The 17,715-nt window shown below is 40.4% G+C and overlaps 1 protein-coding gene across 1 annotated transcript in view; it reads right to left on the reverse strand.

The window, feature by feature from the left end:
- LOC128639017 (PR domain zinc finger protein 10) overlaps window positions 1-17,214 on the reverse strand; it is a 134,808-nt gene extending 117,594 nt beyond the window's left edge. Inside the window, exons 1-6 of the mRNA XM_053691156.1 lie at window positions 17,203-17,214; window positions 16,678-17,025; window positions 9,814-9,969; window positions 9,113-9,292; window positions 8,923-9,033; window positions 8,556-8,756 (exon numbers count right to left, since the gene is read on the reverse strand). Coding sequence (XP_053547131.1) covers window positions 8,556-8,756; window positions 8,923-9,033; window positions 9,113-9,292; window positions 9,814-9,969; window positions 16,678-17,025; window positions 17,203-17,214 — 1,008 coding nt within the window. The remainder of the gene's footprint in view (window positions 1-8,555; window positions 8,757-8,922; window positions 9,034-9,112; window positions 9,293-9,813; window positions 9,970-16,677; window positions 17,026-17,202) is intronic.
- Window positions 17,215-17,715: the final 501 nt, after the last annotated feature.

The raw sequence follows: 17,715 nt of genomic DNA on the forward strand, positions 1-17,715 counted from the left end.
ATCTGACCTGGAGAATTGGTGTGTGTGTGGGGGGGTGTTTGAGTTTCAGCTTCCCCTTCCAAAGAGTTTGCTGAGCTACACAGCAACCTGAGAAATTTTACAGGAGAGTTGTACTGCCCACCCTACACACCCCCACCCCATGACCATAAAAAATGCTTGTTTCTGAAACATCAGCACATCAATTAAAAAATAAACACTCCTAAGTTCGGCAACTACAATTTAAACAGTGACCTTTTCCTCCCTCCTTTGCCTCCCCACGTTCACCACGCCACCAGTCAGTGAACCCCAAGTGGTGGAGGTCTAGTGGCGGGCCCATAGGTAGCAGTGTGCACGGTCATCACCTCTTGGGCTGAGGGCTCATGTCATGACCAAGATCATATTTAAGACAGAGTGCCTAGAGGATTGCTCTTTTTTTTAGTATGCCTTCCAAATCTCTGCCTGACTTGTAATATCCATAGTATTTTTTTATTTAATTTGCAAGAAAAACAAATAGCTTGACAATAAATAATTACAGGGGATTCTCAAAGAGCCTCTTTGAGAATCCCCTGTAACTATTTATTGTCAAGCTATTTGTTTTTCTTGCAAATTAAATAAAAAAATACTATGGATATTACAAGGCAGGCAGAGATTTGGAAGGCATACTAAAAAAAGAGCAATCCTCTAGGCACTCTGTCTTATTAAATATGAACAACTTGGTCATGACATGAGCCCTCAGCCCAAGAGGTGATGACCGTGCACAGCTACACCTATGGGCCACTAGACCTCCACCACTACCGCTACGACTTTAAAGTCTACTGTCTTAAAGTTTCTGAACTTAGGACTTTTTCAAATTTCAAGAGGAGAGTCGGAGACACTGTACCACTACCTCACAATCATTGTGCAATCGTGCTAATGCTTTCTATAAATAATAACAGTTATGCCTGCCATGCCCTCCCCTTTTGTAAAATTTACAAAATAGAAGAAGAAGAGTCAGTAGACATAATGGAGTTGGCGCAACAACGTGCCGGGTCAAGCCGGATTGCAGGGCCCCGGGGGCAAACAGCATGGCAGCTGCAGCTCTCACTGACCTGGCTGATGATGGGATCACACGTCCACAAGGTGAAGGTCTCACTCACTGAAACCGAGTGCGCACTGCGACGTGGCCATGTGTGGCTGGCTCAGGGCTGCTGCAGTGTGGTGGAGGGAGACACAACAAGACCTCGGCTCTCAGCCTCTCACCTCTTCTTCATTGTCCTCAGTGTCTGATCACGTGACAGCACGCGCCGCATCTCAGTCTCCCTCCGCGCCTGGATGATCTCCCCCCGCCTGCCGCACCAGTAGTCCCACCCCCACTGACTGACTAAGTAAGTCACTCACTGTCAGGGAGACTGGGACCACGGCGCTGATTGGCTGATGGGGCAGACAGGGCTCCCGAGGCTGGTATAGACCAGCCTCCATTGGGAGCGGTATGGGCCGCAAAGAGGACTCGGAGACTAATATTTGCCAGCAACCACTGGGTGGCCTTCTCACTCTCCGCCGGCCCATACAAACATATTGCGCAACGGTAGGGCTCACAGCCTCTGCCTACTTGCGCAATGTGTATGTATTTGATCATCATGATAGGATTTTGAGAATCAATAATTATGCAGCGCATGAGCGCACTGCAACGACATGCACAATTAATCAAACGGGGGTGGGGGGGTCACCCGAAAATACCCCCCCCCCCCCCCCCCCGCAAAAAAAAATTATAATTTTTTTTTTTTAATTAATTAAATCAGGTGTAATTACACAGATAGGACAGGTGAGGCGCTGCCTCACCTGCCTCCTATGACAGCACGTCACTGCTGCAAAGGGAAATACACATAGACCTGACTCATGGCAAATAAGTAAAATATATAGATTTAAAACTTTATACATAAAGCGTCAAAACATAGCTAAAAAGTGTCTTAAATAATGATACATACTTACCGAAAGATACCCATCCACATATAGCAGATAGCCAAACCAGTACTGAAAGCTATCAGCAGAGGTAATGGTATATAAGAGTATATCGTCGATCTGAAAAGGGAGGTAGGAGATGAATCCCTACGACCGATAACAGAGAACCCTTGAAAAGATTTCCCACGAGGGAAACCATAAAATCAAAAAGGTGATACTATCTTCACATCTCTCTCACAAACACTGTACTCTGAGAGGAATTGGGCTTCAGAATGCTTAGAAGCACTTATCACAGAAGAAATCATAAAAATCAAGCACAAACTTACTTCACCACCTCCATAGGAGGCAAAGTTTGTAAAACTGAATTGTGGGTGTGGTGAGGGGTGTATTTATAGGCATTTTGAGGTTTGGGAAACTTTGCCCCTCCTGGTAGGATTGCATATCCCATATGTCACTAGCTCATGGACTCTTGCAATTACATGAAAGAAATGGGCCAGCTCCTAAGCTTAGATTTCTGCTTTTCAAATAAAGATAGCAAGAGAACAAAGAAAAATTGATAATAGGAGTAAATTAGAAAGTTGCTTTAAAACTGCATGCTCTATCTGAACCATGAAATAAAAAAAATGGGTTTAGTATCCCTTTAAGCATGCCAAATGTCTTCTTTTATAAAGTTATTTCAATATAAAAACAGAATTTATGTTTACCTGATAAATTACTTTCTCCAACGGTGTGTCCGGTCCACGGCGTCATCCTTACTTGTGGGATATTCTCTTCCCCAACAGGAAATGGCAAAGAGCCCAGCAAAGCTGGTCACATGATCCCTCCTAGGCTCCGCCTTCCCCAGTCATTCGACCGACGTAAAGGAGGAATATGTGCATAGGAGAAATCATATGATACCGTGGTGACTGTAGTTAAAGAAAATAAATTATCAGACCTGATTAAAAAACCAGGGCGGGACGTGGACCGGACACACCGTTGGAGAAAGTAATTTATCAGGTAAACATAAATTCTGTTTTCTCCAACATAGGTGTGTCCGGTCCACGGCGTCATCCTTACTTGTGGGAACCAATACCAAAGCTTTAGGACACGGATGAAGGGAGGGAGCAAATCAGGTCACCTAGATGGAAGGCACCACGGCTTGCAAAACCTTTCTCCCAAAAAATAGCCTCAGAAGAAGCAAAAGTATCAAATTTGTAAAATTTAGTAAAAGTGTGCAGTGAAGACCAAGTCGCTGCCTTACATATCTGATCAACAGAAGCCTCGTTCTTGAAGGCCCATGTGGAAGCCACAGCCCTAGTGGAATGAGCTGTGATTCTTTCAGGAGGCTGCCGTCCGGCAGTCTCGTAAGCCAATCTGATGATGCTTTTAAGCCAAAAAGAGAGAGAGGTAGAAGTTGCTTTTTGACCTCTCCTTTTACCAGAATAAACAACAAACAAGGAAGATGTTTGTCTAAAATCCTTTGTAGCATCTAAATAGAATTTTAGAGCACGAACTACGTCCAAATTGTGCAACAAACGTTCCTTCTTTGAAACTGGATTCGGACACAAAGAAGGCACGACTATCTCCTGGTTAATGTTTTTGTTAGAAACAACTTTCGGAAGAAAACCAGGTTTAGTACGCAAAACCACCTTATCTGCATGGAACACCAGATAAGGAGGAGAACACTGCAGAGCAGATAATTCTGAAACTCTTCTAGCAGAAGAAATTGCAACCAAAAACAAAACTTTCCAAGATAATAACTTAATATCAACGGAATGTAAGGGTTCAAACGGAACCCCCTGAAGAACTGAAAGAACTAAATTGAGACTCCAAGGAGGAGTCAAAGGTTTGTAAACAGGCTTGATTCTAACCAGAGCCTGAACAAAGGCTTGAACATCTGGCACAGCTGCCAGCTTTTTGTGAAGTAACACAGACAAGGCAGAAATCTGTCCCTTCAAGGAACTTGCAGATAATCCTTTCTCCAAACCTTCTTGAAGAAAGGATAGAATCTTAGGAATTTTTATCTTGTCCCAAGGGAATCCTTTAGATTCACACCAACAGATATATTTTTTCCATATTTTGTGGTAGATTTTTCTAGTTACAGGCTTTCTGGCCTGAACAAGAGTATCAATGACAGAATCTGAGAACCCTCGCTTTGATAAGATCAAGCGTTCAATCTCCAAGCAGTCAGTTGGAGTGAGACCAGGTTCGGATGTTCGAACGGACCTTGAACAAGAAGGTCCCGTCTCAAAGGTAGCTTCCATGGTGGAGCCGATGACATATTCACCAGGTCTGCATACCAAGTCCTGCGTGGCCACGCAGGAGCTATCAAGATCACCGATGCCCTCTCCTGATTGATCCTGGCTACCAGCCTGGGGATGAGAGGAAACGGCGGGAATACATAAGCTAGTTTGAAGGTCCAAGGTGCTACTAGTGCATCTACTAGAGTCGCCTTGGGATCCCTGGATCTGGACCCGTAGCAAGGAACCTTGAAGTTCTGACGAGAGGCCATCAGATCCATGTCTGGAATGCCCCACAACTGAGTAATTTGGGCAAAGATTTCCGGATGGAGTTCCCACTCCCCCGGATGAAATGTCTGACGACTCAGAAAATCCGCTTCCCAATTTTCCACTCCTGGGATGTGGATTGCAGACAAGTGGCAGGAGTGAGTCTCCGCCCATTGAATGATTTTGGTCACTTCTTCCATCGCCAGGGAACTCCTTGTTCCCCCCTGATGGTTGATGTACGCAACAGTCGTCATGTTGTCTGATTGAAACCGTATGAATTTGGCCTTTGCTAGCTGAGGCCAAGCCTTGAGAGCATTGAATATCGCTCTCAGTTCCAGAATATTTATCGGGAGAAGAGATTCTTCCCGAGACCAAAGACCCTGAGCTTTCAGGGGTCCCCAGACCGCGCCCCAGCCCACCAGACTGGCATCGGTCGTGACAATGACCCACTCTGGTCTGCGGAAGCTCATCCCCTGTGACAGGTTGTCCAGGGACAGCCACCAACGGAGTGAATCTCTGGTCCTCTGATCTACTTGTATCGTCGGAGACAAGTCTGTATAATCCCCATTCCACTGACTGAGCATGCACAGTTGTAATGGTCTTAGATGAATTCGCGCAAAAGGAACTATGTCCATTGCCGCTACCATCAAACCTATTACTTCCATGCACTGCGCTATGGAAGGAAGAGGAACAGAATGAAGTATTTGACAAGAGTTTAGAAGTTTTGATTTTCTGGCCTCTGTCAGAAAAATCCTCATTTCTAAGGAGTCTATTATTGTTCCCAAGAAGGGAACCCTTGTTGACGGAGATAGAGAACTTTTTTCTACGTTCACTTTCCACCCGTGAGATCTGAGAAAGGCCAGGACAATGTCCGTGTGAGCCTTTGCTTGTGGAAGGGACGACGCTTGAATCAGAATGTCGTCCAAGTAAGGTACTACTGCAATGCCCCTTGGTCTTAGCACCGCTAGAAGGGACCCTAGCACCTTTGTGAAAATTCTTGGAGCAGTGGCTAATCCGAACGGAAGTGCCACAAACTGGTAATGCTTGTCCAGAAATGCGAACCTTAGGAACCGATGATGTTCCTTGTGGATAGGAATATGTAGATACGCATCCTTTAAATCCACCGTGGTCATGAATTGACCTTCCTGGATGGAAGGAAGAATTGTTCGAATGGTTTCCATTTTGAACGATGGAACCTTGAGAAACTTGTTTAGGATCTTGAGATCTAAGATTGGTCTGAATGTTCCCTCTTTTTTGGGAACTACGAACAGATTGGAGTAGAACCCCATCCCTTGTTCTCCTAATGGAACAGGATGAATCACTCCCATTTTTAACAGGTCTTCTACACAATGTAAGAATGCCTGTTTTTTTTATGTGGTCTGAAGACAATTGAGACCTGTGGAACCTCCCCCTCGGGGGAAGCCCCTTGAATTCCAGAAGATAACCTTGGGAGACTATTTCTAGCGCCCAAGGATCCAGAACATCTCTTGCCCAAGCCTGAGCGAAGAGAGAGAGTCTGCCCCCCACCAGATCCGGTCCCGGATCGGGGGCCAACATCTCATGCTGTCTTGGTAGCAGTGGCAGGTTTCTTGGCCTGCTTACCTTTGTTCCAGCCTTGCATTGGCCTCCAGGCTGGCTTGGCTTGAGAAGTATTACCCTCTTGCTTAGAGGACGTAGCACTTGGGGCTGGTCCGTTTCTGCGAAAGGGACGAAAATTAGGTTTATTTTTGGCCTTGAAAGACCTATCCTGAGGAAGGGCGTGGCCCTTGCCCCCAGTGATATCAGAAATAATCTCTTTCAAGTCAGGGCCAAACAGCGTTTTCCCCTTGAAAGGAATGTTAAGCAATTTGTTCTTGGAAGACGCATCCGCTGACCAAGATTTTAGCCAAAGCGCTCTGCGCGCCACAATAGCAAACCCAGAATTTTTCGCCGCTAATCTAGCCAATTGCAAAGTGGCGTCTAGGGTGAAAGAGTTAGCCAATTTGAGAGCATGAATTCTGTCCAAAATCTCCTCATAAGAAGAATCTTTATTGAGCGCCTTTTCTAGTTCATCGAACCAGAAACACGCTGCTGTAGTGACAGGAACAATGCATGAAATTGGTTGTAGAAGGTAACCTTGCTGAACAAACATCTTTTTAAGCAAACCCTCTAATTTTTTATCCATAGGATCTTTGAAAGCACAACTATATTCTATGGGTATAGTGGTGCGTTTGTTTAGAGTAGAAACCGCCCCCTCGACCTTGGGGACTGTCTGCCATAAGTCCTTTCTGGGGTCGACCATAGGAAACAATTTCTTAAATATAGGGGGAGGGACGAAAGGTATGCCGGGCCTTTCCCATTCTTTGTTTACAATGTCCGCCACCCGCTTGGGTATAGGAAAAGCTTCGGGGGGCCCCGGGACCTCTAGGAACTTGTCCATTTTACATAATTTCTCTGGAATGACCAAATTCTCACAATCATCCAGAGTAGATAACACCTCCTTAAGCAGGGCGCGGAGATGTTCCAATTTAAATTTGAATGTAATTACATCAGGTTCAGCTTGTTGAGAAATTTTTCCTGAATCTGTAATTTCTCCCTCAGACAAAACCTCCCTGGCCCCCTCAGATTGGTGTAGGGGCACTTCAGAACCAATATCATCAGCGTCCTCATGCTCTTCAGTATTTTCTAAAACAGAGCAGTCGCGCTTTCGCTGATAAGTGGGCATTTTGGCTAAAATGTTTTTGATAGAATTATCCATTACAGCCGTTAATTGTTGCATAGTAAGGAGTATTGGCGCACTAGATGTACTAGGGGCCTCCTGTGTGGGCAAGACTGGTGTAGACGAAGGAGGGGATGATGCAGTACCATGCTTACTCCCCTCACTTGAGGAATCATCTTGGGCATCATTTTCTCTAAATTTTGTGTCACATAAATCACATCTATTTAAATGAGAAGGAACCTTGGCTTCCCCACATACAGAACACAGTCTATCTGGTAGTTCAGACATGTTAAACAGGCATAAACTTGATAACAAAGTACAAAAAACGTTTTAAAATAAAACCGTTACTGTCACTTTAAATTTTAAACTGAACACACTTTATTACTGCAAATGTGAAAAAGTATGAAGGAATTGTTCAAAATTCACCAAAATTTCACCACAGTGTCTTAAAGCCTTAAAAGTATTGCACACCAAATTTGAAAGCTTTAACTCTTAAAATAACGGAACCGGAGCCGTTTTTATATTTAACCCCTTTACAGTCCCTGGTATCTGCTTTGCTGAGACCCAACCAAGCCCAAAGGGGAATACGATACCAAATGACGCCTTCAGAAAGTCTTTTCTATGTATCAGAGCTCCTCACACATGCATCTGCATGTCATGCTTCCCAAAAACAAGTGCGCAATAGAGGCGCGAAAATGAGGCTCTGCCTATGATTAGGGAAAGCCCCTAGAGAATAAGGTGTCCAATACAGTGCCTGCCGGTTATTTTACATAATTCCCAAGAATAAAATAATTCCTCAAAGCTATGAAGTATTAAAATATGCTTATATATCAATCGTTTTAGCCCAGAAAATGTCTACAGTCTTAAAAGCCCTTGTGAAGCCCTTTTTTTCTTATGTAATAAAAATGGCTTACCGGATCCCATAGGAAAAATGACAGCTTCCAGCATTACATCGTCTTGTTAGAAATGTGTCATACCTCAAGCAGCAAAAGTCTGCTCACTGTTTCCCCCAACTGAAGTTAATTCCTCTCAACAGTCCTGTGTGGAAACAGCCATCGATTTTAGTAACGGTTGCTAAAATCATTTTCCTCTTACAAACAGAAATCTTCATCACCTTTCTGTTTCAGAGTAAATAGTACATACCAGCACTATTTTAAAATAACAAACTCTTGATTGAATAATAAAAACTACAGTTAAACACCAAAAAACTCTAAGCCATCTCCGTGGAGATGTTGCCTGTACAACGGCAAAGAGAATGACTGGGGAAGGCGGAGCCTAGGAGGGATCATGTGACCAGCTTTGCTGGGCTCTTTGCCATTTCCTGTTGGGGAAGAGAATATCCCACAAGTAAGGATGACGCCGTGGACCGGACACACCTATGTTGGAGAAATGTGTAGCTTTTCTTTACAGCTTTGCACAGTTCCTATAAACACCACTTATGCATGGGACTCTACCTTGCTGCTGTATTGCTTGGAGCAATGTGGACAGCAGACTGGAGGTGTTGCTATAGTGCCTGTGAGTTGGGTATGCGTGCTGAGCATTGGATCAGGTTCTCCGGGACCAGCTGGTCTGAGCTTGCGGATGCTAGGAGGAAGCTCTGATCCAGGATGATTTTTCAAGATGTGGGCTTTCCGTTTGCTGGCACTTTTGTAGACCTGTCAAAGTTAAATTTATATTCATCATTCAAATTTTCAAAATGAATGCAGGTGACACAGGTAGATTCAGAGACAACAATTACATGCTCCCTATGTGCAAGGATGTGGATATTATTTTATTGTATTTCGAGGGATTAAAAAATGTAATTTGTTCGCTTCAATTCACCTTCTCACAATACTGGCAGTAATAATCACGGTTGGGTTTGATAATGGGTAGTGTCAACTCAGGAACCTCTTCAATCTTCATTTCAGGATGTCGCTTTGACAAATGGTTCACCTAGTAGAAAAACAAAAAGTTTGAGAACATTGTCTTACAAGCTTCTGCTACTTAGATATAATGCTCTATTGCATCTCACCAGCATGCCTCTTCTTCGGAAGCCCATCATGCACACCCGACACTTAAACATAAAGCTCTCGTAGTCTGTGGAGGCAAGGCGTGGTTTGAAAGACTTGGTGCGTCCTGTGCGGTCAGCTTTCTTGGCTTCGCGCTCCGGATTATGCATACGCTGCATGTGCTCCCTTAGCTTGTCCTTCCTCTGTGCAAATAATAAACGGTTATATAACTGAGGAAAACATCTCTACATTAAAAAGAAGCTCACTTTAAAGCCTTGTAGTTCTGATACCAGCGTCACTGTAAAAAACGAAATCTAAAGAAATGAACTTCATTTATATGCCAATGGATGTTTCCATAACCATAGGTCAGGAAGATCCTAAGTAAATGTTATTTCCCAAACCAATATATAAGCATCTTTGAGCAAGAAAAATGATTGGCCTCACCACATTATTGGTCATGGATAATTTTATAACGAAAACATTGCTGCCTCAAAATAATGTGTGTTTTCACATTTATAGATTAATAAAGGCTAGTCATCTTGTATATTATAGTATCACTTGTACACAACATTTAACATTTCTTAAAACTTCCTAGTAAAAACAATATACAAGTATTTTCGTTGTCCATGCTGCAAAGCCCTCACACTGAATATAGTGAATGACAAATAATACTAAAAAAGAAAAAAGCTGCATGAAATGTTTTCTGGTGCTTATCATTGCTCACCTTAAACTGCTTCCCACAAGTAGAGCACAGGAAGTCCTTGCGATCCGAGTGTCTCAGCATGTGTAATCTTAGCTTGTCAGGACGGCAGAAAGCCTTATCGCATTCTGTGCATTGGTACACCTTTTCTGAGTGAAAGCTGCGCACATGCTTCTTCACCTGTTTTGGTTTGAAAACATATAGCACAGTAAGAAACAGAGGTCACCAACATGGGTTTCCCTTGTACCTTAAAGAATAATTATATTTAACATAAATACTAGAATCAGAGGTTCCAACTCTGGATTACTAAATTTGCTGGTATTTAAAAAGCCCAGTGATCTAAAGCTCTCTTTAGAGATTACCTAAGAAGTCCCGTCATTGGTACTGCAAGTCCCTTGAAGAATGGCAAATTTTAACTTGAGATCTGTATTATTACAATATAATGCTCAAGAAAAGCCCCCAAAGATTTTGAGTGATTTCTCTCCATGCCGACGAGTTTTTGACTGTTAGGCCATTAGTATTTAAAGGAGTAACTGAATATCTACAATAGTAGAACATTTCTATTTAAATATATCAATTGTATACATTTTTTTTTTTTAAAAGGGACACAGAACCTAATTTTTTTCTTTCATGATTCAGATAGAGCATGCAATTTTAAGCAACTTTCAAATGTACTCCTATTATCATTTTTTCTTCATTCTCTTGCTATCTTTATTTGAAAAAGAAGGCATCTAAGCTAAAGAGCAAGACAATTTTTGGTTCAGACCCTGGATAGCGCTTGTTTATTGGTGGGTGAATTTATCCACCAATCAGCAAGAACAACCCAGGTTGTTCACAAAAAATGGGCCAGCATCTAAACTTACATTCTTGCTTTTCAAATAAAGATACCAAGAGAATGAAGAAAATTTGACAATAGGAGTAAATTAGAAAGTTGCTTAAAATTGCATGCTCTATCTGAATCATGAAAGAAAAAGTTTGGGTTCAGTGTCCCTTTAATTACATATGGTCTATGGACAATTATCAAGGTCTGAACCAAATTGTTGTAAAACTGAGCAGAGATAAAGAGAATATAATATAGTAAAATGTGGTTTACTTAAAAGGTTTAACAATTTTTCTGTTTTCGAGGTATAAACAGTCAAATTAGCAGATAGTTACATTTTGCTATCTTCAAAAAATAAAACAAAATTATTTGTCGAAACAGAATAAAAAAACCCCCATACTTTAAGCCAGATTGTTGTATTTCTAGAACAAATTTGCAACATCTATTTTGATTTATACCTGGCATGGCCAGACCCCAAATTACTAAAAACTAATTCAGCTAGCTTATATGGTTTCTGAAAGACAGTTTATCACAGAGAGCCATAGGTAATTGCACTCTAATAAAAACCTGTTACTTCAAAATAAAGCATGTAGTATATTGAAACTATTTGTATATTAAAAAAAAAAATACATTAAAAAAATGGTATGCTTACCTGATAAATTAATTTATTTTATGGTGATAAGAGTCCATGAGCCATTACTCCTGGGATTCAACTCCAGGCCACTAGCAGGAGGCAAAGATTCCCAAAACTCAAAGAGTATTTAAAGAGACATAAAACATTGAGCAGTCTTTTATCAATGCACCTATACAACCCCAAGAGGGCCTCAAGGTAATTATATCTGCTAAGTTAGGTAAGGCAGCTGACCCAGACCGCCTACCTATTGAACACTATAAAATTCTCAGCATAGAGATAGCACCTACATTGTCCTTGCTATTCTCTGGATATTTATCGGGCCATTCAAAACCAGACCCTCGGTTCACAGATGCCAACATTTGTATAATTCCAAAACCAGATAGAGATCCCACCTTACCCTCATCTTATAGGTTGATTTCGCTATTGAATAGCGACTATAAGTTGTTTACAAAAATATAAGCAGAGAGATTGGCAGAAATGCTTCCCTGCCTGATACACCCAGATCAGACGGGGTTTGTTAGGCACCGCTTCTCAGTAACAAACTTGCAGAAAACACTTGCAGTCATTTCACAATATTCCCAATCGCAAAGCAACTTCATAGATGCCCCCTTGCCAGATGCATGCCTGCTATTCGTCAATGCTGAAAAAGCACTTGACAGAGTGGAATAGGATCATCTCTACACTTCTTTAACTAACTTTCGCATAATGGGCACATTTTTCAATACAATACAGCAACTTTACAATAACCCGACGGCTTCCCTAATCATCAACGGCGGCATTTCATCCACATTCCAGCTAGAAAGGGGAACACGATAGGGCTGCCCATTATCGCCGTTGTTCTTTTACCTAGCAGTGGAGCCACTAGCATGCTACATAAGGCAACATTGCTCAGGTCTCCAGGTGAATGGGCATAATTTACACCTTTCCTTGTTTTCTGATGATATCCTACTCTATATTAGTAACCCCCGATAAACATACCCATCCTCCTTGAAATCATGACACAGGCTACAAAATCAATGTTGATAAATCGGAAGTGACGTGGTTAAAAAAATTCAACTAACTCCTCTCTACATAGTACTAATCTTAAAATCCCCTCAGGTTCCTTTAAATATTTAGGTATTTACTTGAACGTTAATCCTGCACTAATATATCGCCTTAACATCACAATAGCCATAAATAACACACAGAGCCTCCTACGAGGCTGGCACAATCTTCCACTCTCCCTACATGGTAGAATCCACCTGCTCATAATGATAATTCTTCCAAAGATTCTGTATCCTCTACAGATGCTCCCAATATTATTACACAACAAAGACATAAAAATACTCTCTAATTTGTTTACTTCCTTTGTGTGGAACCAAAATAAACACAGCATCAGCAAAACTAAATAAGCCATGCCATTACAGGTGTCAGGACTTAAATTCCCAAACATTCAATAGTATAATTGAGCTACACTGGCAAAGATAGTTCTGGGATGGTTTACAAATTCAGATTATTTTTGTCCCATTATAGAAAAGGAAACTGTGACTCCACTACACTTAGCTTACCTACCACATGCCAATATATCCAGTCTTCTGCAACACATCTCCCAGGGCATTTTGTTAAGGGACCCATTAAGGGCATGGGCTAAATTGTGCACATTCTGAGGTATTGAGCGTCAGATAACTAGATACTTGCCCATACAAGGTAACCCGAAATTCCTACCAGGTTATATGATGCGAGTCTTCCAAATATGGAAATCACATGGGTTAACAACTGTTACACAGCTACTAAACCCTATTACTCTTCAAATTCTACCTTTCCGTACTCTCCAAGAACGTCATGCTATACCTTCAAACACCATGTTTGCATACTTTCAATGTAGAAACTATGTTCAGTCCCTTTTATCTTCTAAATTTATTACAACTAATAGAAATATTGAAAAACTCTGCCGTATAACACAGCAAAGAACACACTCAATTACACATATTTATAATATGATAGCTGCCAACTTAGAACAACCAACCATACAAGCCATACACACAAAATGGCAAGAGATAAGGAACATCTCCATCAACTTGCAGGAAATAACCTCGAGCTTCTCTCGAGTTAGAGAAGCTACACTTTCAACTTACTTAAGAGAATCCTATGTAAAACTTATCCACCAAGCCTATATCTTACCAAAATTATGGGCTAAGTGGGTCTCAGGTGCGTTAGCAAATGTAATAAATGCTCGGCCCATTCTCCAGATCTCATACACCTAATGTGGAATTGTCCCAAACTAAAAAGACTATGGGGTAAAGTGTCATACTGGCTTCAAAAACTCCTTAAAGGTAAAAGTAGTAACATCTGCTATTTTCCTCCATGAAAACCATAATGTTACACAACATAGAAAATTCCTACACTTAGTGATACTAATGACTAGGAAACGGATTCTACAGTATTGGATCTCCAATAGAGCCCCGCCCTTTCAGAAACTAGTGAATACAATACAATCTCAAATGTTTGTGGAGCAAGCGGATGTCCAAGGCGACTTACAAAAAAAAATCAAAACATATATTCACAAATGGGAACCCTATCTCTTATATATTCCAGCTCCACTACGACACAAAACCTTAAATGGACATAAAACAAGAATATGTACTTGAATTACTTTATCTGCAAATTTATACTACAATGCCTCACAATTAACTCTTTATTTTACGTTTCTGAATTATACAGCTCTAACTCCACCCACACAATTCTTCCTTTTATGGCTGTATCTATATCTATTGTTGCTTTTGGTAGAATACAAAAGTGAATAGGGATTATCTGCTGGAGCATGCCTAGAAGCTGTGAACTCAGTTGAAATACAATGCCTGTGTCTAAACACTTATAAGGGAGGTGGAGCAACGTGCTTGAGACAGCATGGCTAATTAAGTATTTTTGAAAATCATTTTAAAATACTTGCCAACAATTTTTAAACAATTTTTTTATGCAAACTATTTTAAATTAATTAGCCCTTTTAGTATATGTACAGATCTCAACATGTTTTATGGCACTTTAAGACCCTTTCAAAACTCACTGTTTATTCTCACAGAAAACAGAGTTCTCCTGACTTCTTTGATGTCAGACCGACTATTGGAGAGGGAGATACGAGTCTTGGAACATATGCTGCCCCCTCCCCTTGGAGCAAGGACCATAAGGTATGCCATAATTCTAAACACCCCTGAAGGTAGAGTTCCGATCCCCCCCTCTGTTTTTTGTATTGTTTTTGCATAGTTTAGTTAGTTAGTCCTGTTATATATACTTGTATGCCACAGTTTTTACTAACATGTAGCTCCTTGGAACTTAAATTACTATCTCGGCAAATAGAACAAAATAAATAATTTGTCATCAAAATAATACCCTCTTTTGTGACAAGTATTGTTGAAGGGGTGACTTGTGTACCTAGAAATTACACTGTTCCAACTTTGGTTGCTATTTTGTTGATTGTATGCTTATTATTAAATGTTGTTTATTGTTTTGTTTACTATTTAAAGAAAAATTTGAAAAACTAGATTCCCATCTGGGCATAGGAATCAAAGATCATAGCATTATTGTCCCACATTGTGGAACGGTGTGGGCCAGTGTGTCAATTATTCTTATGTGAATTCTCATTACAACAATTGTATTTCCTGTGTGTGTGTGTTGGATCTGGATAATAAATAAAGTATTACATTTGTTTGTTTTTTTTTTAAATATAGTCCAGTCACATAATACAAACATGAGCACGCTAATTTAGACACCGCTTTCCCCCGATAGCACGCTAAATGACAAAGACTTGTGCAGAGATAGCGCTGTTAAAACGAATATAGCTGAGCTACGTAATGCATAACAGGAGTGCGCTAATTAAAATACTGATACCCCTGGGAGCGTGCTGACAAAAATGCAGTGAAAGTGCCCGACATTGATAAAAATAAATATATTTGCTTAAGTACACAAAAAAGGACTAAAAATAATGAAAAATAAAATTAGTTTGTATACTCACTAAAAAAGAGCCTATAACCACATATAGTCTCCATACAAGACATCTAGACTATATGTATACTAAAGTCTAGTGTGAAGTGGCAATGTCTAACATTAAATGTCCTCTTGTTATGATGATACATGAAAAATGTATCTGCTAATAGCCTGTGGGCTGTGTGAGTGCCAATGTTGAGTAGACTTACCTGACAAGCACCCACACCACTATGCTTATCAGCTGTAGAAATGACAGCTTCCAGAAGACAGTCCATCTAGAACTGAGCACATTACAACAGGGGAGTATATAAATGAGCCAGCTCCAATATCCCCTCTATCTCAGTAGCAGCTCTCTGAGGGGGAAAATGGACCTCAAATCAGTCATCCCCATCTCAATGAAGAATCTGGAGCACCTCAATTCTTCACCAACCTCCTGGAAGGCAAAGATTAAACTGGTATACTAGTTTCAGTTTTGGGAATATTTGCCTCCTCCTAGTGGCCAGGAGTTGAATCCCAGGAGTAATGGCTCGTGGACTCTCACCACCTCACGAAAGAGAAAGTATTTTAAGTTACGACTATGTGCATAGCATAAATCTCTAGGGAAAATTTGTTGCATGTAGAGCTCATTTGTGGATACATTTTACCAGTGTAATATGCACCTAAAAAGGTATGCATGCCCTGAGTGCCAGCTATGTTGCACTACTTTTATTAGAAACCCTTTTTCAAAAAGTAATAATGCAAAAATATGTATATAAAAATGTGCTGCTATGACTGGCTAGTTAAATGGCTGCATGCATGCATATACCAAAAGAAGCTAAAACATTACTAATACAACTAAAATTGTTCTAAGATATATGCTTGTTTTACAGCAGTGAATATATGTGCATAAAAGATTACTGTGACCATCCCACTATTTGATTTTAGTAGTTAATCTTGGTGTATATATGTAACTAATAAAGTTTTGATTGCCTAAACAGCAGTGAAAAATGTCCAGAGAGATAAATTGCAGGTGTATTTTAGATTTGAAATATGTCATTAATTATACATGATCAAGGGTTACACCTTCTGCAAGAAAAGCTGAGTTAGCCCTGCACAATGCACAGTTAATGCTGCATACAATTCACCTGCTATTTTAGGTGAGCTGTACACAGCATTAACTATGCATTGTGCAGGGCTAACTCAGCTCTTCTTGCAGGAGATACTCACTGGGTTTGTCCCTTTATAATGCATAGATAATGGCAGGAATATAAAGGTTTTAATTCACCTTCCACCAATCACCTCTTAATGAATAGATCCATACGTTTTTTTACCCAATTGGCTTGTCTTTTGTTTTTGTTATGTGAATGCCAATAATAGTTAGGCTTCAGTTTCCTTCAGACTTCATGTTTTTAGCTTTAAGTAGTAATATGAGATGTATAATGGGGTTCTAACAAAACAAATCTACAATCTTAACCAAAAATATTCAGTTTCTGACCTGTATAAAATCCCGGAAACGTTTTTTACATGTAGGACAGCAGAAGCATCCATCAACAATATGTACAACAACATGATCTTTAAGTAAATCCAAACGATCAAAGGACTCAGGGCAGAAGATGCAGGAATAAGTCTTCTGGTCCAAGTGAAACTTCATGTGGTTTTCCAAAGAGCTGCTGCTGATAAAACCCTTGTTGCAGATATCACAGGTCAGCGGATAACTGCCATCTCGACCATGGAAGCGCAGGTGCTGGTCCAGTTTGTCCTTCTCTCTGAAAGCCTTTCCACACTGCAGGCATTTAAAAGGCCGGAAGGACTTGCGTATGAAGAGGTGCTGTAAAGCGGCATTCTGCAAATAAACATGACACAATTTATTAGTGCATACTATTTAGTTGGCATGTGTTATGTTTGTATTCAGTGCTTTATCCAGTGCACAATAAGGATCATAGTTGATCAACTGTCTTACTAATGTGTCCCTTCAGTGGCAGCATCACATGGAAGAGAAAGACTATATACCAAATCCTACCTGCAATTCCATCTGCGTGGTCAGCAAGAGGAAAGAGAAAACATCATTATTAAACTAAGCTTCTTCTATTTTAATGAACTTTTAGGTAGTGAAACCCTTCTTTAAAATGCACATTATGAACAAATTATGTATCATTCAAATTAATTAACAGCTATTATACTGTTTAAGCAAATAATTCAATGAAATAAAGATAAAATGACAAAATTTTAAATTGACTTCAGACGGTCAAATTTAGGGGGAGATCCCAATCGATCATTTGATAATTATTGTCTGCATAACAGCTCTCAGTGAGCACTTTTTGGTGTGTGCAGGATCATAATAACGTTTTCTATTGTTTTTTTGGCACAGAAAAATGCATTATCAGATTGTCGATAAATGGCCCTATACTTAACATAGGACAGATCACAATCCAAAATTATAAGAAACAAATTTGTAGGCCATTTTACTTATTGAATTTGACAGCTGAAGAGATTTTATAAAATGCCAAACTGGCCTTTTCCACTTGTTAGAGAG

Source organism: Bombina bombina, chromosome 8 (assembly GCF_027579735.1).
Source record: "Bombina bombina isolate aBomBom1 chromosome 8, aBomBom1.pri, whole genome shotgun sequence".
NCBI lineage: Eukaryota > Metazoa > Chordata > Amphibia > Anura > Bombinatoridae > Bombina > Bombina bombina.